The following is a 23,549-nucleotide window of genomic DNA, read 5'->3' as shown; positions in this document are numbered from 1 at the left end:
CTGCTGTAGGAGCTTCTAATTTAACCTGTGCCAAACAGATTTAGCTTAATATTTAATCAGTAGTGTATTTAGTTGATGGTTATTACATCAGTTAATAAACTAGTTAAATTATTTTAATACTTACTACTCGCAAAAATGTTACCTTAGACAAAGACTTGCCCTTTTACATCTCCAGCTCCTTATTAATTCAGCACATATTGAATAGCTACTCATCTGCTATATGGGCTAGTTACTTTCCTAGGAGCTTATAGATTTGTGATTTGTAATCCCTGGGAAAAGGATATGAGCAGGAACAATATCAATGATTTTTTAAAAGGCAGAGTCTCACTATATAGCTTTGGCTAGCCTGGAATTCAGTATGCAGATGAAGTTGGCCTGGAACTCATAGAGAACCACTTGCCTCTGCCTCCTGAGTGCTGGGGTTAAAGGCGTGCGCCACCACACCCTGCTGTATTTATTTTATATTATGAGGAAGGGGAGTGAATGTGAGTAGGTACCTGTGGAAGCTAGAGAGGGAATCAGATCCCCTGGAGCTGGAGTTACAGTTGTTTGTGAGCTGTCTGCTGTGGGTATAGGGAACCAAACTGGGGTCTTTTTGAAGAACAGTATGCACTCTTAACTACTGAGTCACCTAGCCATCCACCCCTTTTTGAAACTGGATCTCACTGTGTAGCCCAGGCTCAACTGGAATTTGAAATTGTCTTTCATTTACTTCCTGGAAGCTGGGATTATCAGTGTAAGCCACTGTATTTGACAGAGAAAATGTTTTCTACTCTTTGCATTCAGTTCTGGGGTGCTCAAACCAATGCATGGGACTTCAACTTTCCTGTGTAGGCAGGTGATTGTATCTCCTGTTAAGACACAGTATAGGTATGCCGTATATATTCCAACTCCTTATTAGACACCATGAGTTGGCTGTAACTCATATCTTCATTGCAGTGACTGAGCATGTCTCCTAAAGCAGCCCCTTCTCTGGTACTCACTGGTACCAGTGTTCTCAGTGCTGAGTTGTTTTATTTTTTTCTCTCAGTCTTCTCTGTTCTAGTCCTTCCATTTATCAGCCAGCATCCTATCACTGAGCAAAACTTGAGAAAAATCATCTTGTAAGTAAAAAAAGTTTGAGCAGGGTGTGGTGGTATATGCCTGCAATCTTTTTTTTTTTTGTTTTTTTTGTTTTTTTGTTTTTTTGTTTTTCGAGACAGGGTTTCTCTGTGTAGCTTTGCGCCTTTCCTGGAACTCACTTGGTAGCCCAGGCTGGCCTCGAACTCACAGAGATCCGCCTGACTCTGCCTCCCGAGTGCTGGGATTAAAGGCGTGCGCCACCACCGCCCGGCTGTGCCTGCAATCTTAAGCACTTGGGAAGTAGAAGCAAGAAAAGCTGAAGTTGAAGACCATACTCAGCTACATAGCAAGTTAAAGGCTAGCCTGGGCTATATCAAAAAGGAGAGAGAAAAAGAAAATGAGAGACAGAGAGATGGGAGATTACTTTGGCTCAGTTTTGGAGGCTTCTGTCCGTGGTCAGTTGGCACATTACATTGTTGAGTATGTGAAAGAAAAAGCTGTTCTTTCGGCTAGGTCATCAAAGAGACAAAAGAGAACAGAAGCCCACAGTTCCCTTCAAGGGAATGCTCCTAATGACCTAAAGTTTCCCATTGGATTCTATCTCTTACAGGTCCCATACCACCAAGGACTTGAGACCCAGCAGTTTACGCATGGATATTTGGGCGGCATACAAACCATAGTAGTCCTCTTCTTCCTAACACCAATCCCATTATGCTTGTATTCCTTTGATGTTGCTTCACTGGCCTTAATGGTCTCATTCTTCTCCATCTGGCAAGCTTTTAAAAAGCTAATCTTTACATTCTGTTCTTATGGTCACAATCTATCATTATGCTTTCTCTTTCTCTTTAAGGTTAACTTATACCTACCTGGCTTTCCAGTATTTCTATAACCTAGCCCCATGGAACTTACCCAATTTTTTTTTTTTTTTCAGAGACAGGGTTTCTCTGTGTAGCTTTGGAGCCTTTCCTGGAACTCACTCTGTAGCCCAGACTGGCCTCAAACTCGTAGAGATCTGCCTGGCTCTGCCTCCCGAGTGCTGGGATCAAAGGCGTGCGCCACCACCACCTGGTGTACTTACCCAGTTTCATATGCAAGTTATATGCATAAAAAGACAGTCTTGAGCCAGATGATGATGATGGCACATGCCTTTAATCCCAGCACTAAGGAGTCAGGGGCAAGCAGATCTCTGTTAATTTGAGGTCAGCCTGGTCTACAGAGCAAGTTCCAGGACAGGCTCCAGAGTTACATAGAGAAACCCTGTCTCGAAAAAAAAAAATATATATATGATCTTTACACCTGAACATATTGTTTTCTCCTAATCATGTGTCATGACCATTTCTTGACTTTCTCTATGCCCTCACCAGCATTATTCCTCTTCGCTCTTAAAATTTCTCTTCCCTCTATAGTTCCAAAACCATTTCCAAGGCTTATCTCAAATCTTGCTTGAAATCTTTCCTAACAACCCTAGTAGTTAATGTGTATTTGTTTTTATAATAATTTCATTCTGCATCTCAAATAGTGTAGTGCTAGCTACATATATTAGTTTTGTTTCCTTAACTAAGAAGCATTCTCTTAATTCTCTATAGAAAGATCCATGTCTTATGTTTGGTCTATACCCTTATCTCCTCCAAATATGCATCCAAGTTTATGGATATAACACTAAAACATACATAAGTGGTCAGTAAACACTTAAGAATCATCAGAACAGACTAGGTTTATTTATATATTTTTAGATTGTTTAGGAACCAGAAGCAGTTGAAGGTTAGAAGCCACCTGGAAGATGAAGAATTAGGTTTAGTGCACAGGAGATTTCTTTTTTTGTTTGTTTGTTTGTTTTGTTTTTCAAGACAGGGTTTCTCTGTGTAGCTTTGGCTGTCCTGGAACTCACTATGTAGACCAAGCTAGCCTCAAACTCACAGAGATTCACCTGTCTCTGCTTCCCAAGTGCTGGGATTAAAGGTGTGTGCCACCACTGCCCAGCCAGGGGAGATTTTAAAATTAAGCCAAGAAATGAGCCTGGGCAGCAGGATATAAGAGAAGTTTGTGTGACTCAAACCAGAAGTGTCAGAGTTCTTCTTCTGTCAGCACTCTACTTCGAGTTGCCCCTTGTGTTCCACGTGAGTTGTGCTATATGTGTGTGCCCTTACTGAGGATACCACCTCTCCTCACTCTGATGTGGAAAGTGGCTTTATCTTTAGCCAACCAAAGTGGCCAAAGAACCTTTTAAAACTATTTTAGGTGGTAGTGGTAATATTTCTAAACACTCTGATTCAGAAGAGGTTTTATTTAAGTTTTTAAAAAGAAAAATGTTTCCATGGAAAAATCACACTGGACTATTTCCAATTAATCATGCTAAAAGGAACAGTTTTAACCCCTAGGTCTTTCCTTAAAATATAACTGAAACATTATTCCATCAGTCAGTCTAGTTGTTTGGAATAGATGAATTCTTAAGGTAATAAACACATCAAAGAAAACCATCATAATCGAATTAGGGGCCCAGGGAACAAGGCTTAACTTTATCAAAGCAGGGGAGAGAGAGACAAGCTAAGATCTGAAGTTTGAGTTACTTGAAAAATTCCTGTAGTTCATAAAGAGGTTTCACCTCCTTAAGAGCAGTGAAGCCAGTCTTTGTGGCACATTCCTGTAATCCCAGCACTTGGGAGGTAGAGGCAAGAAGACTGTAAATTCCAGGATAACCTGGGCTTTTCTCCAAAAAAAGAAAAGAAAAAGCAGAGGCAGTGTGTTGAGGAAAAGTTTTGCACAGCCCCTGTGGGGATATTTTGACCAGCAAATCTAAACCAAATAGCCCGGTTTCCGGGATTTGCTCTGGGCCAGTGTCTCTGAAATAAGCCCTATTGTTTGTAGTTTCCTTTTGTGACTCGTGATATTACTGTCTTGCTCCCTAGTCCCTAGATCTGCTTAGAATGGCTTCAGAAAGGAACAGACCTCAGTGAAAGGCAGACACCGTTCCTTATTCGGTAGCTTTAGTGAGCAAACTCAGCAGTCTAATCCTCAGTTTGTTCTCTCTGTCAGATTTTAACACCCATCTGATTCTATATACTCACAGCAGACCTGGCAGGGTGTGTGTTGAGAAGGGAAACAGTGCTTAACTTTGCTTAACTTTAATTTTCAAATCTAGAGGTTTCATGAATCTTTACATTTTTTTTTTTTTTTTTTTTTTTTTTTTTCGAGACAGGGTTTCTCTGTGTAGCTTTGCGCCTTTCCTGGAACTCACTTGGTAGCCCAGGCTGGCCTCGAACTCACAGAGATCTGCCTGCCTCTGCCTCCCGAGTGTTGGGATTAAAGGTGTGCGCCACCAGCGCCTGGCCCGAATCTTTACTTTCATGAGTGCTTTGTTTTATTGGGGTTGTGTTTTCACTGGGGGTGAAAGATATAAATCCAGCATTAAGAGAAGGTGAGCATGTGGCTAGTCACACAGAACATTGTCCTGTTTTTCCCCAGCTGGCCCCGAGACAACACAACACAGACACTCTCTGGTAGCTTAGAACCACCATCCATCCACTAAAACTCAAAAAAGCCCATTTACCCCAACATAGACTCTTCATCTCCAAACAGAAGAATAAAAGTACAATCTCTGTGCACTCTCATTTTAATCTTGTATTAAAACTAAAACACATTTCCTTTTCTTTTTATGTCTACAGATCAAACGCCTACTCCGACTAGATTCCTGAAGAACTGTGAGGAGGTGGGGCTCTTCAATGAACTGGCTAGTTCCTTTGAACATGAATTTAAGAAAGCTGCAGATGAAGATGAAAAAAAGGTAAGTGTGACTAAAAAAATATTGGTCGTGGTTAGACTCAGGCTGTTTTCATTGTGCCTTGAGATAATTTGCTTGACTGGTTAAAATCCCAAATCATGGAATTAGTTCTATAAAATTAGATAGTACTCAGTAAGCCTAGCCACTCATCCAGGTCTTAGGGGCAAAGGTAAGACAGGTCTCACCATGGAATTGGGGATAGCCTCTATGTCACTTTGTAGTCCAGGAAGACCTCAAGCTCATGGTGATCCCCTTGCTTCATTTTATCAAGGCCTGGGCTGACAAGCATGTGCTATCACATTTAACATCAGGGAGATGCTAACATCTACCATCAGTTGTGGGTGCTGGGGTCTTAACTCAGATCATAATTACTTTTCTGACAGTCCCCTTAGTAATCTATTTGTTTCCCTTGTCAGTATGTGGAAGATGTTAAAAGAATATGACAGGACTAGAGAGATGGCTCAGTGGTTAAAAGTGCTTGTTGCTCTTACAGAGGAACCAAATTCAGTTCCCAACAGCCATGCTGGCAGCTCACAACCACTCCAGGAAGTCTGGCACACACTTCTGGCTTCCTGTAGCATGAATATACACATATTGTACACATAAATAATAACAAAAGTTTTGAAGAATATGAATTGGGAGGTTGAGAGAGGATTATGAAAGATTCAAAGTCAGACCGTGCTATATAGTAAGTTCCAGGTCAGCTTAAACTACAGAGACACTGACTCAAACAACCAAACAAAAGTATGAGTTACTCAGATTTTATTAGGTAATTTTTTTTTTTGCCAATTTTCTTTGGGGGTGGCTAGAGATATAGCTCAGTGGTAGAGTGCTAACACATGCAAAGGCCTGAGCTCACACACCCCCACCCCAGTTTAAGAAAACAAGTACCACTGTTTATAAACTGATTGGGCAGTTTTTTGTTTTTTTTGTTTGTTTGTTTTTGGTTTTGGTTTTTTCGAGACAGTGTTTCTCTGTGTAGCTTTGCGCCTTTTCCTGGAACTCACTTGGTAGCCCAGGCTGGCCTCGAACTCACAGAGATCTGCCTGGCTCTGCCTCCCCAGTGCTGGGATTAAAGGCGTGCGCCACCACCGCCCGGCTGGGCAGTTTTTTATTCATTCATTATTGGTGAAATTATTAAGGCCACTCCACAGAGTTAAAAGGAGATTATTTAATGGCGTAACTTACAAATTAAGGGATAGGTAGATCGAGGGGTCTGGGGAAGGTGTATCGCGGTCCAGCGGTATTCTCTGGAGCTCTGCTCGGTCCACCTCCACCGTTCAGGGTCCCGGAACAGACAGAGCGCTGGCCCATTCAGATCTCGGGTCTCCAGGCGCCTCCCTTGTCCCCGCCTTATAGGCGTGACAGTTGCCGAAGTCTCAATGGGGGTTGGAACTTCCAGATCAAAGCTGGAATGGCTACCCACTACAGTTCATTCATTCATTCATCCATTCACTTTTTTTGAGACAGAGTCTCACTGCTATGTAGCCCTGGCTGGCCTCAAATTCATAGACATCTACCTGCCTCTGCCTCTTGAGTGCTGGGATTAAAGACTCACTTGTGTTATTTTTATTCAGTTTTCCAGCCAACTAATGTGTTCAATTTCCTCTCTTTTTTGTTTCCCTATGTGTGGTTTTGCATTCAAGTAGCTTCCTAGTGCTACTTGATAATACCTAGAGCAGTGGTTCTCAACCTTCCTAATGCTGTGACCCTTTAGTACAGTTCCTTGTGTTGTGGTGACCCCCAGCCATAAAACTATTTCCATTGCTACTTCATAACTGTAATTTTGCTACTATTGTGAAATGTAATGTAAATATCTAGTATGCAGGATGTCTGAATATTCAACTCCTGTGAAAGGGTTGTCAATCCCCAAATGATCCACAGGTTGAGAACCACTGACCTAGTGCATTAAAGAAAAATGTTTTTAGCTGAGTGTGATGGCACACATATATATTTGCCACACTGAAGAGGCTGAGGCAGGAGGATCACCACAAGTTTGAGACTATCTCAAAATAAAATAAGGTTGTTCTATGCTGGGCAGTGGTGGCGCACGCCTTTAATCCCAGCACTCGAGAGGCAGAGGCAGGCGGATCTCTGTGATTTTGAGGACAGCCTGGACTACAGAGCAAGTTCCAGGACAGCCAAGGCTACACAGAGAAACCCTGTCTCAACTCCTGGTCTTTGTATGTCAGCCTTCCAAGTGCCGGGATTACATTTATACACCACACCTGGCGTATCAAACTCAATAGGCACACTCAAGAAAAATAACTTCCCTGGGTTGGCAAGATGCAGATCAAGCACTCACTACCAAACCGATGATCTGAGTTTGATCTCAAGACCCACACGGTGAAAGGGGATAATTGGAAGTAGAGAGATGACTTAGCAGGTAAAAGCACTTGCTGCTGGGTTTGATTCCCAGCACCCACCTGGTGGCTTAAAACCATCTGTAACTCCAGTTCCAGGGGATCCAACACCCTCTTCTGGCCTCCTTGGGCACCAGGCACACAAATGGTTCACAAACATGCATGCAAGCAAAACATACATACACATAAAATAAGAAACGAAGGAGAGAACTGACTCTCAAAAGTTGTCTTACAACTTTCACATGCACACCGTAGCACACACGTGATCACAGACCTGTACACACACTAAATAAATAAGATGAAGAAAGAAATAGAATTTAAAAATTTTGAAGTTTTCCTGCTTCACTGCTTTATCTTTCCTGCTGACATTTTCAGTTCACTTGACACTTTCCTTAGTGTCCTTTGGTGTTTCTCTCTGTCTGTTCAGGGGTGGTCTTTACTTCCCCTTGATGAGAAGCACAGATGTAGTGGAATATTATCTCCAGGGGTATTTAATGATCCTGAAACTTGCCTGAACCACAATTTTTATAAGAGATGCCTCCTGGGAATTCTTTTTTTTTTTTTTTTTTTTTTTTTTTGGTTTTTCGAGACAGGGTTTCTCTGTGTAGCTTTGCGCCTTTCCTGGAACTCACTTTGTAGACCAGGCTGGCCTCAAACTCACAGAGATCCACCTGGCTCTGCCTCCCGAGTGCTGGGATTAAAGGCGTGCGCCACCACCGCCCGGCTGCCTCTTGGGAATTCTAAAGGAAAGTTGTTTTTTCTTAGCAGCTTCCCTTCCCATCATTGTTTCTCAGAATGAGCTGAATTGGCTCTGACATATAGCAATGTAGAAAAAGTGAAGCAGAAATAAAATTCTTTGGTGTTTCTCACTCTTATCAAGTGGAGCAGAACCATTGCTACCTCTTTATTACAATACTGTGTAGCTAGAGTTTTTCTGCCTTGCCCACAGTCAGGACAAATCTTTGTCACCCACCAGTCCCACAGCTGCTCAGATCCAACCAAGTAAACACAGAGACTTATATTGCTTACAAACTGTATGGCCGTGGCAGGCCTCTTGCTAACTGTTCTTACAGCTTAAATTAATCCATTTCCATAAATCTATACCTTGCCATGTGGCTTGTGGCTTACCGGCATCTTCACATGCTGCTTGTCATGGCGGCAGCTGGCAGTGACTCCTTCCGCCTTCCTGTTCTTTTCTCCTCTCTGTTAGTCCCGCCTATACTTCCTGCCTAGCCACTGGCCAATCAGTGTTTTATTTATTGACCAATCAGAGTAATTTGACATACAGACCATCCCACAGCACAATACACTGAATTAGTTTGCTGTCGAGGCTTCCAGAGGTTAAGGTAGCAAGTGATGGTGCACACCTGTTATCCTAGCACTTGGGACATGGAGGTAGAGAGATCATAAGTTCAAGGCTAGCCTAAGCTACCTAGTTGGGACCATGTCTGGGGTTGGGTAAGGAAGGGGTAGGAACAAACTCCCCTTTAACCAAAAAGCCTAGGATACAGGAAGAAGAGAACAAAGACTCTACTTTGACATGAAACTGAACTGCAAGGCCAACCTTTTTGTCATGGTACAACGTCAGGGTTGTTATCTCAGATGGTATACTATCCCCTGCAAAGCCGTTTATAGCTCCAGTTAAGTCAGGTAGTTTTGTGACTCGGCCAGTCTACATGAAGCACGAGTCCACATTTCTTTGGCATTTGCAGTTCAGTGCTTTGACCAAGAGCTGAACTCGGTGAGGCAAATGCCCTTATCTGTTCACAAGCATCGTGAAACTGAATCCCATTTACTGTTTTCCCAACAGGGTGCTGCTGGGCCTCTTGACATGTCTCTGCCTTCTACCCCAGACATCAAAATCAAGGAGGAGGAGCCGGTGGAGGTGGACTCATCGCCCCCCGACAGTCCTGCCTCCAGCCCCTGTTCCCCACCACTGAAGGAGAAGGTAAAATTGTCTCCCAGAAGTCATCCCCAATGTTCATTTTGATCTATAAATGGTATGAGAAGGACTGATTGGATTCAAAAGAATGAATGTTCTTTTCTTTCCTCTTTTAGTTTCTTCTCTCCCCCTTACCCCTGCCATTTTTTAACAGCATCTCATTGATGTAGCCCAGGCTGGATGTGAACTTAACCTCCTGCCCTAGTCTTCAAAGTGCTAGGATTATGGATGTGTATTTCTATACATAGTTTGAAAAGAATCTTAAATAGTTAAGCTGTGTAAATAAATTACACCTATTCAGTCATCCATCAATTATACTTCCAACTCTAAATTGAAAAGAGTTTAGTTTGTATGTGTACTAATAGAAATAAGTAAGAATGTTCATAGAAATTTTATTCATTTTTTTTTTTAAAGTGTCTGGGAGCTGGAGAGAGAGCTTAGTAGGTAAAAGTGCTTGTTATACAAGCATGTGAACTCAAGTTCAGATCCAGAACATCCAGGTAAACATACTACCCAGGTACAGTAGTATGTGCCTATAATTCAAGTGCTCCTGGTGTGAGATGGCAGGTACAGACAGATGGAAAAATACCCCTGGAAGCTACCTAGTCTGGTGTTTATAGTGGTAAAAGAAGAGCCCCTGTCTCAAAATAAGAGTGAAGGGGAGGACCAGACCCAGTAGTTGTCCCCTGACCTCCACATGACCACATTCACACACAAACATACATATACCACATACATACTTGTAGGTAGAAGTTTCTGTCCCACCACTTCCCAAATAACCAACATGGAGACTTAATATTAATTACAAATGTTCAGCTAATAGCTCAAGCTTGTTACTAGCTAGCTCTTACAGTTATGTTAACCCATATTTCTTATCTATGCTTTGCCACATGGCTTGGTACCTTTTTTCAGTGTGGCATGCCCATCTTGTTTCTCTCTCTGCATCTCTGGCGACTCCCCTGACTCCACCCTTCTTCATCCCAGAATTCTCCTAGTCTGGCTCTCCTGCCTAAACTTATTTTGTTCAGCTATTGGCCAGTCAGCTCTTTTTTTTTTTTTTTTTTTTTTTTGGTTTTTCGAGACAGGGTTTCTCTGTGTAGCTTTGCGCCTTTCCTGGAACTCACTTGGTAGCCCAGGCTGGCCTCGAACTCACAGAGATCTGCCTGGCTCTGCCTCCCAAGTGCTGGGATTAAAGGCGTGCGCCACCACCGCCCGGCCCAGTCAGCTTCTTTATTAAACCAATCACAGTGACATATATTCACACAGTGTAAAGGAATATTTCACAGTACATACTAAGATTAGAAGGGAGATGAGAACATTCCAAGTATCAATCAACCAAAACAATGAATAATAGAGGCTGATGGTATAGCTCAGGGATGGCACTTGCTTAGTGTTTACAATGGCCTGGATTCTATCCCAGTAACAAACAAATAGCGATATATTTCTAAAGTGGAATATGATATATGTGGCATTGGATGAACTAGGCTGAGGATGAAATTTAGTGGTAGAGCATCTGCCTATCCTATGTAAGGTTATGGGCCCAATCCTGAGTACCACAAAAAGAAAGAGGAGAGAGGGGCGGGGAGGAATGAAGGAAAGGTGGGTAGATAGATGGTTGGAAGGAATACATAGCAATATACATAAATTTCACAAACATTGAATAACAAAAAAGACACAAAAGTACATACTGCATGGTTCCATTTACAGGAGGTCCAAGAAGATGTAAAATTATTTGATGGAAGATCTCAGAATAGTGTGGTGGTGTACACCTGCAGTGCCCACTGCTAGCAAGGGTGAGATGGGAGGATCACTTGAGCCTCAGGAATTTGAGACCAGCCTGGGGAACACAGCAAGATGCTATCACAAAGAGGATCCCATGAAGGGGACAAAAAGAGAAAGAGGATAAATAGAATAGTGAGCACCTCTCATGATGGAAGAGTGTGAATTAGGAAAAGACACAGGGACGTCTTCTTGGGTGCTGGAAATGGTCTCCATCTTGATTTTGCTTGTGCAAAAGTAATTTCATTGTAATGACTTTAGAGTAGTTGTACTTCAGTAAGTAAAAAAGAAGTCAGGTATGGTTGCACATGCTTTTAATTACAGCACTTGGGGGTCAAAGGTAGGTGGACCTCTGTGAGTTTAAGGCCAGCCTGTTTTATATAGTGAATTCTGAGTCAGGGCTATGTAGTAAGAACCTGCATTTTTGTTTTTTAAAAAGAAAGAAAGAAAATAAAGAAAGAGAAACTAGGCATGGTGATACACACCTAACATCCCAACACTTGGGAGGTGGAGACAGAAAGATCAGGAGTTCTGGGTTATTTTTGGTTTCTTGGTGAGTTCAAAGCCAGCCTAAATTGGGCTGCAGAAGAGCTTGTCTCAAAGAAAAAATAAAAAGGCCAGCAAAGATGGCTCAGCAGGTAAAGGTATCTTCTGACAACTTGAGTTTGAGCCCCAGTACCTGCATGATGCAAGGAAAGAACTAACTTCTGTAAGTTGTCCTCTAATTTCCACAAGCCTCCAACCACAAATAAATAAGTAAATGTATTTTTTAGTAGAAAAAGATAAAACCAGCCGGGCGGTGGTGGCGCACGTCTTTAATCCCAGCACTCGGGAGGCAGAGCCAGGCGGATCTCTGTGAGTTCGAGGCCAGCCTGGTCTACAAAGCGAGTTCCAGGAAAGGCACAAAGCTACACAGAGAAACCCTGTCTCGAAAAAAAAAAAAAAAAAAAAAAAGATAAAACCGTGTAATTCATTGGTTACACATGTTAATCATTTAGTTAGGGTGACTATTGCTGTGAGGAAGCACCACGACCAAAGCAACTTAGGGAGGAAAGGGTGTGTTTGGCTTTCACTCCACACCACAGTTCATCATCAAAGGAAGTCAGGACAGGAACTCACACAGGGCAGGAACCTGGAGGCAGGAACTGATGCAGAAGCCATGGGGGAGTGCTGCTCACTGGCTTGCTCCTCATGACTTACTCAGCCTGCTTTCTTGTAGAACCCAGGACCACCAGCCCAGGGATGACCCCACCCACAATGGAACGGACCCTCCCCCATCAATCACTAATTTTAAAAAAATGCTGTGCAGGCTTGCCTATAACCAGATCTTAGGGAGGCATTCCCTCCTTTCAAATAACTCTAGCTTGTGTCAAGTTGACATAAAAGTATCCAGCACAAGACATTAAACTATTAGGAAAAAAATCCTCCCAGAGGGAAATAACTTAAAGGGATTATTTGTTAGAGTATTTACTTTTGGTTGTTGTTTTGTTTTAAACTTTTTTTTTTTTTTGAGATAGTCTCATAATGTAGCCCAGGCTGCACTTCAACTCACAATAATGCTCCTGCCTCAGCTTTCCAAGTGCTGCAATACAGGCGTCCTCCACCACACCTGGCTCATTTTGTTTTGGTTTGGTTTAGTTTCTCTGTGTAACCCTGGCTGTCCTAGAACTCACTCTGTAGACCAGGCTGGCCTCAAACTCAGAGATTTGCCTGCCTCTGCCTCTACTGGGATTACAGGCATGCACCACCATACAGAATATCTATACATTGTCTTGCTTGTCTTCAAATTTGACTTAAGTTCTCAAAGCTACCTTCTCCATAAACATTAGCCATCTCCCTCCCTCCCCTTTCTTTTTTTTTTTTTTTTTTTTTTTTTCCGAGACAGGGTTTCTCTGTGTAGCTTTGCACCTTTCCTGGAACTCACTTGGTAGCCCAGGCTGGCCTCGAACTCACAGAGATCCGCCTGGCTCTGCCTCCCGAGTGCTGGGATTAAAGGCGTGCGCCACCACCGCCCGGCTCCCTCTCCCTCCCCTTTCTATAGGCAGCTAATTTCTGGAGACTATCTAGAAATGCTTTCAAGACCAGTATGGCCACTGACAGTCTTAAGATCCTAACTGGTTAACAGTGAGAAGCATTGTGTTTTATTTCAGTCTGATCGCTGTGTAAGCTTCTCAAGACCTTGTTTAATGAAGTCTGTTGGAAACACTGGATTGTCCCACCACCAGTATACCTTCTTTTCTCACTGGAGGTCACAGGACACTTCAGCACTATTTAAAATGAGAGTATTTATAGTGTAGAAAATCCCTACGATTTACATGATACTATAGTGTTATATAATATAACATTTCTTCAAAGATTTCAAATGATCTTAAATCATCGTTCCTGAGTGGGTGAGGTATGGGTACCTGACTGTGATGGAATTGGGTCATGTTTATTTATAACTAATGCCCTTTCAATGAAAGTACCCACTGTGTGTTTCCCTATACACAGTTCTTAAAGCATTTTGAAATTTCTTTTCTCCTCCCTAGGAAGTTGCCACAAAACCTGTTGTGATTTCTACCCCTACACCCACCATTGTACGTCCTGGCTCCTTGCCTCTCCACTTAGGTTATGATCCACTTCATCCAACTCTTCCTTCCCCAACCTCTGTCATCACACAGGCTCCACCATCTAACAGGCAAATGGGGTAAGTAGGAGAAAAAGAGAAACTGTGGAACCTGGATTTCCTTTGGTGTTTGGAAACAATTTTTCTGTGTAGCCCTGGCTTTCCTGAAACTGGCTCTGTAGACTGACCTGGCTTTGAACTCAGAGATCCGCCCGCCTCAGCCTCCCGAGTGCTGAAATTAAAGTGTGTGCCACCACCACTTGGCCTTTTTTTTAAGATTTATTTTTAATTATCTTTTAAAATTGTGTGTAGATGTGTATGACTTCCTCTGGGTATGTTCACATAATTACAGGTGTCCCACAGAGACCAGAGGCACTGTCAGATCCCTAGGAGCTGGAGTTGTGAGCTGCCCGATGTGGATGCTGTAAACTGAACTTATCTCTTTTGTAATATATGAAGAACCATCTCCAGCCCTTCTGAATCTCTATGTTTTGAAATATTTTGATAAAAATAGAAACTGTTCTATTGTTGTTATCAGATTTTTTGAGACAGTCTTTCTAAGTAGCCAATCATCCTACTTCTGCCTCCTGATTGCAAGGATTATAGGTATATGCTACTGAAGCTGGCTCCAGGAATTTATTTTTACATGTCCAAGAAAATGAGTTATTAAGATTGTTTCCAAAAATAAAACATTTTCAAAAAACTTATTTGCTGGAGCAGATGTTTGTTTAATCTTCCCAAATTCCTAATCGAGTTACCTCCCAGCCAATAAATGTGATTAATTTGAAAGGTTTAAGGTTTCCGCCAGACTGTGGGACTGGAAATGTAGCTCAGTAGTAGAGCACTTCCTCAGCATGTCTAAGGCCCTATTCATCCCAGCACCAAAAAAACCACCAAATCTTTGCAGGCTAAGGCAAGTAGACTAGGACTTGCCTGACGTGTTCTAAGGTACTTTTGTTAAAACCCTAGCGGGGAAAAAAAAAACCACACTGCCATTTTTCTCTGTTTTTCCTATGTTCAATAGGATGTCAAAATTTTATAGTGCTGCTCTATACCTTCCCTAATGAGAAGACTATAAAAAAAATCTTCTAATTATAGGAGGAAGACCAATAGGCAAAAGGTCAAGATTGTGACATTTCTCTTCCTGTCCCTACAGATCTCCTACTGGCTCCCTCCCTCTTGTCATGCATCTTGCTAATGGACAGACCATGCCTGTGCTGCCAGGGCCTCCAGTACAGATGCCTTCTGTTATTTCGGTAAGCTTTGTAGTTGGGGTAGCCAAACCTACCAGCACACTGATCCCTCCCTTCACATGAATGGTCATAACCAGAGGACCCCCAGGGAAATGTGGGCCTGGACTGTATCAGTTGTGTATGGCAGTCTGCCCAAACTCTTCACTACACTCTGCCAGTCCAACACTGTGAAACACTAGACAAAGACTCATCTGGACAATTGGCTTCCAGTCAAGGAGCTAATCCTGCCAACATGCGGACTGGCTGATTTCACTTGGCACATAGTTTCTCCAGCATTGCTCACCACTTTCCTGAAGATACACCCCCAGCCTTTCCCACAGAAAATGTCTCCACGCTAAAGAATGAGACTCTTTACTCTGTTACACTCCTTAGGGAAGGTATTTCCCAGGCTGTTCTGCAGACCTGTGAGCAGATTACATAGGACAGACCCTGACATGCCAATCTCAAAAACACTTCATTTGGGGAAAACCAGCCGGGCGGTGGTGGCGCACGCCTTTAATCCCAGCACTGGGGAGGCAGAGCCAGGTGGATCTCTGTGAGTTTGAGGCCAGTCTGGGCTACAGAGTGAGTTCCAGGAAAGGCACAAAGCTACACAGAGAAACCCTGTCTCAAAAAACAAAAAAAGCAAAAAACAAAAAACTTCATTTGGGGAAAACCAATACTACCATGTCTCCTTCTCTTGATTTAGCTGGCCAGACCTGTGTCCATGGTACCCAACATTCCTGGTATACCTGGCCCACCAGTTAACAGTAGTGGCTCCATTTCTCCATCTGGTCACCCTATGCCATCAGAAGCCAAGATGGTGAGTACATCCCAGCCCAGAGCAATGTTGGCCTTCTAAAAGAAGTAGTATCAGTCTGGATTTTTCAAGTGAACTGAGCAAAGGAGCCTTCTGAAGCTGCATACCTAAAGACATCCTGCTGTGGGGCTTGGAAAAGAAAAGACCCCGATTCCTAAGTCTCCTGTCCCCACCCATGCAGCTTGGCACAGGTCATGGCACAGGAAGAAGCAGCACAGATTGTTTGGAATGGAACACTTGTCATTTCAGTTCCAGGGTGACAGATGGAGGGGGTGAGTGGGCAGGGGAGCTGGCCAAGTGGTGAATAGCTGTGTAACCAGCATCTGGCCAGGTTCCAAGAGAGAGCTTTCATCTGGGTCCTATTGCTTCTACAAGCCCCCATCCCCAGCTGTGCCCAGGATAGTAGCCAGGGGACGGAGCAGGCATTTCAAACTTCCAGGTGCACACTTTCTCTCCCTGTCATTGTCTTTTAGTTCCTCTGTTAAAAGAGAATTAGAGTGAGAATTTTAAGAATAAGGTCAGTAATAAAATACAAGTTCATCCTTTCTATCCTTGACAGATTCTCACCCTTAAACAATCTTTCCACACAGAGACTAAAAGCCACTCTGACCCACCAAGTCTCTTCAGTCAATGGAGGTTGTGGAATGGTGGTGGGTACTGCCAGCACCATGGTGACAGCCCGTCCAGAGCAGAACCAGATCCTCATCCAGCACCCTGATACCCCATCCCCTGCCCAGCCACAGGTCAGTTGCGTCCTTGGATGAGAGAAGAGATGTGTTGCCCTTATTCTTTATATTATATCTGTCTTTCAAGAAGCATGAACTGAACTTTATAAATTTAACTTTCTGGCTGTCCTGCTACCTTGGATGTTTTTGGTAGGTTGACTGCAGTGAAACAGACTATTTTTTTATCTACCTTTGTGTCAGACGTAAATGCAAGCAGCATGAAGTATACAGAGCTGTTGCAGAGAAAGCCTCGATTTTTTCCCATATATGAATGATAGCTTAATGTAGATTCTGAGCTGATGGGGACTCGCATTAAGCCACATCATGCACTAAACAAAGGAGGCCTCTGTATCTCTTGCATATCTGTTAAGTCTTAACCAAAAAAAGTTAGCAGTTACCTGACTAGATTTTACAACACAAAGCATATTATAAAAATATATTAACACAATATGATGTTATAGTAGTAAAATATAGTTCATCAAAAGTAAGAAAACACAGAGAAAACCTCATTACCAATCCAATAGTACCTTTTTACCACAAAGAAATGAAAATTTAAAAAAAAATTTACAAGCCAGGAGAAGGTCCCATTTAGTTGCCCGATCTCTTCTCAAAGAGGTCTCCATTTTAATGCAATTCTTTAGGAACTGAATTGCTTTAGTTTTCATAATTGTCTGCACTGGACAGGTGACAATGACCTGGGATTGGTTTCTGAAGTTACATTCATTGCCCAGTCTCTCTTTTACTGATGTCACCACCTGCTTCATCAGTACTGCCACATGTCCAGACATTTCATGGCCATATGCTGCCTCAAACCTTGGCCAACAACACGAGCTTTCATTTGTGTTTTCTTCTTAAAAGCTAAGGCTTCCCACCATTCTGACCCCTCACTCCCCAAAGCCAGCCAGTCCTGGAGATAAAGTAGTAACCCTTACCTGAGCTAGACTTCTCCTCTTGGAGAAAGGATGTGGCTTCTTGTCAGTCACTGCTGAGTTCTCTTTCTCCTTTTTTATATCTAAGACAAGATTTCTCTGTGTTTCCCTAGCTGTCCTGGAAATCACTTTGTAGAACCAGGCTACCCTCAGCCTCGACCTTAAGAGATCCACCTGCCCTGCCTCCTAAATGCTAGGATTAAAGGTGTGCTAATCCACTGCCTGACCTGCCTCAGCCTTAATTACTGATATTCTGGAGAACATAATTCAGTAGAGCCTAAAGTAGATTTCCTTTTGTTGGTTTTTGGTTTTTTGAAACAGGGAGGGTCTCACTATGTAACTGAGTCCTATAACTCACTATGTAGACCAGGCTGGCCTCGAACTCACAGATATCCGCCTGCCTCTGCCTCCCAAGTGCTGGGATTAAAGTCATGCACCTTTCTTGTTGTTGTTGTAGCTCCAGCTTATCTTTATGCAGCTGATTACTAGCATTGGAAAAATACTAATATAGATATTCAAACTAAAAATTAGTTTAGGGGCCAGCAAGATGGATCAGTGAATAGAGATGCTTACCACCAAGGCTAACAACCTGAGTTCCATCTTCTGAACTCATATGAAGGTGAAAGGAGAGAACTGACTCTACTTGAACTTGTACTCTGACCTCTGCAGACACCATGGCATACACACATGCACACACATGTGATAATAACAGTATGATTTTTAATTTTAAAAAAGAATTTACTTTTGGCATGAAGTTGATGTACCTTCTCTGTATATATGTCAACTAATAGAATGGAAAGATAATCCAAAGTGCTTTAGTGCAAAGGATTTCACTTGGAGCTTAAAAAACAAAAGACCACCCAGTGGTGATGGTGGCAGTTGGTGGTGGCGGTGGCTGTGGCGGCGGCACACACCTTTAATCCCAGCACTTGGGAGAAAGAAGCAGGTGGATCTCTGTAAATTCAAGGCCAGCCTGGTCTACAGAGTGAGTTCCAGGACAGCCAAGGCTACACAGAGAAACCCTGTCTCAAAAAACAAAAACAAAAAAAGATGCTGTGTTAAAAAAGGAAAGAAGGGAAAGAGGGAGGGAAGAGAGAGCAAGTGGGCCTCGTGGCACAGCACTGTCATCCAGACTGCTTAGGGTAATCTCAAGAGTTCCAGCATTTGGGGATAGAGCCAGGAGGAGCAGGAGTTCAAGGTTTTCCAGGGCTCCATAGTGAGCGGAGGCCAGCATGGACTGTGGAAGGCCATGTGTCAGCCAACAGAAAGAGGAGTAGCATTGCAGCTCAAACCCTCGGTTCAGTTCCCAGACCCCAAAGAAGAAAACAGATCCAAACAAACTCCTAGTGATCCTAGTTTCATCTCTGTCTCAGAAATAGTCAGTCTCCATAAGAACTGTGGCTTTTCTCTATGTGTCCTGAGAGGACTGGGAGATGAAAGGCAGGGCGGGAAGCTAGGAGACACAGTGGTGAGACTTGGTGTAGCTACCAGACCTTACTTATCTACCTAACTCAGCTTTGATTTGGAAAGAAAAAATTATTTTCCCATCAAGTGCTTCTCTGCTCTGCCAAGTGACAAGTTAGAAATTGGTGCCTGTGAATCCCAACACTCTGGGTGCCTAAGCAGAAAGACCAAAATTCAGGGTCTGTCTGGGCTGTTCAAAGACAGACCAGAAAAAGGAAAAAAGTATTCTTCTTCTTTTCTGGGCAACAGGTCTCTCCAGCCCAGCCCACCCCTAGCACTGGGGGACGGCGGCGGCGCACAGTAGATGAAGACCCAGATGAGCGACGGCAGCGATTTTTAGAGCGAAACCGAGCTGCAGCCTCCCGATGCCGCCAAAAGCGGAAGCTGTGGGTGTCCTCCCTGGAAAAGAAGGCAGAAGAACTTACTTCTCAGAACATTCAGCTGAGTGTGAGTGGGTGACTGTTAGGATTGTAGAGTCTGGAGACAGTGCAGCAGTAGAACAGAGGATGGGTATTATTTAATTAGGTTAGATCTAGAAGTGTGATGGGAATTGTAAAGAGTCCCGTAACAGTCAGAATTGAAACCCTTCTCCTAGCAATTGAGAATGAGACTATCTCCTTCCAGATCTTCCACTAGCACAAGTCATTCAGAGACCCATTTGGAGGCTGGGGATATAGCCCAGACAAAATGCTCAGCAGTCAGAATGGAGAGAAGGCAGGAGTGGAGACAGACCCATCTGGATGAAGGAAGTCAGGTTAAGCACCCCATGTTGTGTTCTCTATCATAAGTAGAACCTGACTGGAGTTAGAGACTACCTAATGAGAAATGTATTTACTTCAGCTATTGTAGGTGTCTTAGCGTTTCTATTGCTGTGAAGAGACACCATGACCACAGCAACTCATAAAGGAAAACATTTAATTGGGGCTGGCTTATAGGTTTCAGAGATTTAGCCTATTATTGTCATGGTGGGAAGCGTGGCAGCACCCAGGCAGACATGGTGCTGAGAAGGAGCCAAGAGTTCTGCATCTGGATTGGCAGGCAGGAGGAAGAGAGTGAGAGCCACTAGGCCTGGCTTGAACTTTTGAACCTCAAAGCCCACCCCCACGGACACACTTCTTCCAACAAGACCACACCTTCTAATGGTGCCACTCCCTGTGGGCTTGTGGGGTCCATTTTTATTCAGACTACCACAATAGGTTAGTTAATAAAAGAAAAGAGAAAAAAAAAAAACTTGAACACAAACAGAATAATTATACTCCAAGCATTCTCTTACTATTCTCCCTCCTTTGGTTCTGTTTTTAAAGTGTCTTCTATGGGCCAGTGAGGTGACTCAGTAGATAATGTCACTGCCTCCCATCAAGCCTACAGCCCAAGTTCTGCCCTTGGGACTCACATAGTAAAATGAGAGAGCCTACCCCCAAACGTTGTCCTTTGATCTTCACACATGCCCACCCATATACATTTACACATTAAAAAAATAAATTTAAGAAGGGGTCAGTGGGATGCTCAGTGGTAAAGTGCTTATCACCAGGTCTGATGACTTGAATGTGATTTTCAGATCGCACTGCTTGTCCTCAGACTCACACACACATATACACTCTGTGATATGCACTCGTCTACACACATACACACAAAGTAAACTATGTTTAAAAAAGATATCTTATATCTTATATCTTATACATGTATGACAATTTCATACATGTATATAGTGGGTTTTTTGTTTGGGTTTTGGTTTGGGTTTTTTTTGTGTGTGTGTGTGGGTTATAGATGTAACTGTCTTATTAAATAAACACAGAGCCAAATACAGAGTTAAAAGCCCAAGAGGTCAGAGCAGTAGCTGAGAGCTGAGACTTAAAACTGCCTTTCTTACCCTTCGCTCCCACTATCGTCCTTCCCCTCAGAAAGAGACTTACTTCCTGTGTGTCTGTCTTTTTATTGACTTTCTGTTCTGCCTTCTCATTGGTTGTAAACCCAACCACATGTCCTTCTCATCACTGCTTGTCTATACAGACCTCTAGGTCTTCTATGGTTGGTATTGAGATTAAAGGCGAGTGTCTCCATGCTGGCTGTATCCTTGAACACACAGAGATCTGTCTGTCATGTGATCTGGATTAAAGGTGTGCACCACCACCGCCTGGCTTCTGCTATGGCTTGCTATTAGCTCTGACCCCCAGGCAACTTTATTTATTAACATACAATTAAAATCACATTTCAGTACAAATAAAATATCACCATAGTGGGTGATAGTTTTTCCTTTTTATTAAAATAGAAAAGGGGAAATATGGTGATATTTTATTTGTATTAAAATGTTATTTGTATGTTAATAAATAAAGTTGCCCGGGGGTCAGAGCTATTAGCAAGCCATAGGAAAGCAGGGCAGTGGTAGCGTACGCTTGTAATTCCAGCACTTAGTAGGCAGAGCTGGGTAAGTCTCTGTGTGTTCAGGGATACAGCCATTATTGGATACACATGCCTTTAATCTTAATACCAATCATGGAAAACCTGGAGGCCTATACAGACAGGCTGTGAGGAGGCGGTCATGTGGTTGGGTTTACAACCAATGAGAAGGCAGGACAGGAACTCTATATAAAGACTTTAACACAGGGGTAGCTCTGGTTCGGAGAGGTAGGACCACTGCAGGAGGAAGGGTAAGGTTTTGGCTCTTGGCTCTGACCTCTTGGCTTTCTTCTTTGCATTGGTTCTGTGTTTATTGTTTGATGGGAAGGTTGGATACATCTACAGGTTCTCCCTTCCCCCGAGACAGAGTTTCTCTGTGTAGCCCTGACTGTTCTGGAACTAGGTCTGTAGAGCAGGCTGGCTTTGAACTCACAAAGATCCACCACCTCTGCCTCCCGAGTGCTGGGATTAAAGGGGTGAGGCAACCACTGCCCAGGCTACATATTTTTTTATTTCTGGTTTTTGTGGTAGAGTTGGAGGGATTGTAGGTTGGTTTAAACATGAATGATTTTTTTTTTAAAGATTTATATATTTTGTATACAGCATGTATGACCAGAAGAGGGCACCAGATCTCATTACAGATGGTTATGAGCCACCATGTGGTTGCTGGGAGTTGAACTCAGGACCTCTGGAAGAGTGCTCTTAACCTCTGAGTCATCTCTCCAGCCCCCAAACATGATTGATTTAACAGTATTTCATGGAAACCTAGCAAAGGAGATGAAGGATTTACCTTGTTTTCTTTTTTGTTTGTTTTTTTTGGTTTTTTGTTTGTTTGTTTTGTTTTGTTTTTCTTTTTTGGAGCTGAGGACCAAACCCAGGGCCTTGCACTTGCTAGGCAAGCGCTCTACCACTGAGCTAAATTCCCCAACCTCTACTTTTTTTTTTTTTAAACAGCTATATATTATTACATTCTGAGTGTGTTAGGTTTTATGGGTCAGTGGACACTAACACTGTTGTAATTGTTCGTTAGAACAGTAGTGCTCCAGTAGACATTGCATGCACTTGAGTAAATAGTTTCATTGAAGAGCTTTCTAGTCTGGTGGTGGTGGTGCACACCTTTAATCCCAGCACTTGGGAGGCAGAGGCAGGGAGATTTCTGTGAGTTGGAGGCCAGCCTCGTCTAACCGAGAGTGTTCCAGGACAGCCAGGGCTATACAGAGAATCCTTGTCTTGAAAAAACCAGAGAGAGAGAGAGATTTCTAAGGCCAGCTTAGTGATTCATTCCTTTAATCCCAGCACTAAGGAGGCAGAGGCAGGCGGAGCTCTGTGAGTTCCAAACCAGCCTGGTCTACATAGGTTATTAACAGTCATTTTTCTTTTCCTGTTATGAGTCCTTACTTTTCATTGTAGACAGTTTCTGTCATTGACTTCATGACTATCCTGGCCCAGAGCTTTCTGAAGACTTGCCAGATCATGTCCCAGTTTGGAGAAGAATATCTAGACAACATTCTGCCCTTACACTAAGATAGTCACAATATTATGCTCAACAGAAGAATAGTTCTAAAGTTAATATTACAATAAATGGTTTGCTATAGACACCAAAAAAATCTAGTAAGTCCATCCAAATGTTTGCTGTAATGTTTGAGGAGTTTAAGACTAGAAGATGAATATTTTTAATAATCTTTTCTCCCCTCCCCCCCCCCCCCGCCCGCTTCAGAATGAAGTCACATTACTACGAAATGAGGTGGCTCAGTTGAAACAGCTGCTGTTAGCTCATAAAGACTGCCCTGTCACTGCACTACAGAAAAAAACTCAAGGCTACCTAGGTGAGTGGTTCACAACCTAAGCAAAACCAGTCAGTTGATAACCACAGGAATTGAGTGTATTGGCTCCTTACAATGCCATTCTTTGTGGCATATCAGTCCTACCAAAAAATAAATAAATAAGTAAAAAATTTTTTTCCTTATCTGTAATCTTAGCAAGCAAGAGGATCAGTTCAAGGTTCTCAATTATAGCCAAAGTCTGAGGCAAGCCTGAGCTACATGAAACTTTCTTTCAGATAAACAAATTAAAAAAAAAAAACTTTGACAGTAATGCAGAGTTATCATAATCATCTATAATAGTGGAGAGAAGGAGTAGCAGTATTTCCTGGGCCTGTTTTATCTAAGCACTCGACCATCCTCACAGTTCTCCCTTGAAGCAGCCATTCCATTTGTAAGTGAGAAAACTCAGATCATTTACCAGAAGTCACACACAGTAGGAAAGTGGTAGAGGTCTTCTGGTCCCAAATATAGTCTTGGCCTGGAGAAAAGATGAACAGCTGACAGTGCCTAGGAATTGAAGAATAGGGACTTAGGGCAGATTTCATCTTTATAATGATCATGGTTTCAGTTTGTAATCAGAGATATCCACAGAATTATGTTCAGCATTAGCGCTATTTAAAGTAAATATTA

The 23,549-nt window shown here is 42.8% G+C and overlaps 1 protein-coding gene across 8 annotated transcripts in view; it reads left to right on the top strand.

Annotated features, from left to right (window-relative positions):
• Positions 1–23,549, top strand: part of Atf7 (activating transcription factor 7) — a 106,123-nt gene that overhangs the window by 72,533 nt on the left and 10,041 nt on the right. For all 8 annotated transcript variants that reach the window (XM_052749102.1, XM_052749103.1, XM_052749108.1 and 5 more), the window contains 8 exons: positions 4,725–4,843; positions 9,014–9,151; positions 13,453–13,610; positions 14,686–14,785; positions 15,471–15,584; positions 16,172–16,324; positions 18,949–19,146; positions 22,814–22,922. In XM_052749102.1, the coding sequence (XP_052605062.1) occupies positions 4,725–4,843; positions 9,014–9,151; positions 13,453–13,610; positions 14,686–14,785; positions 15,471–15,584; positions 16,172–16,324; positions 18,949–19,146; positions 22,814–22,922 (1,089 nt within the window). The remainder of the gene's footprint in view (positions 1–4,724; positions 4,844–9,013; positions 9,152–13,452; positions 13,611–14,685; positions 14,786–15,470; positions 15,585–16,171; positions 16,325–18,948; positions 19,147–22,813; positions 22,923–23,549) is intronic.

This window comes from Peromyscus californicus, unplaced genomic scaffold, assembly GCF_007827085.1.
Source record: "Peromyscus californicus insignis strain IS unplaced genomic scaffold, ASM782708v3 Scaffold_20__1_contigs__length_68692818, whole genome shotgun sequence".
NCBI classification, from domain to species: Eukaryota; Metazoa; Chordata; class Mammalia; order Rodentia; family Cricetidae; genus Peromyscus; species Peromyscus californicus.
The sequence above is the reverse complement of the archived record's forward strand: the minus strand, read 5'-3'. Positions and strand labels throughout refer to the sequence as shown.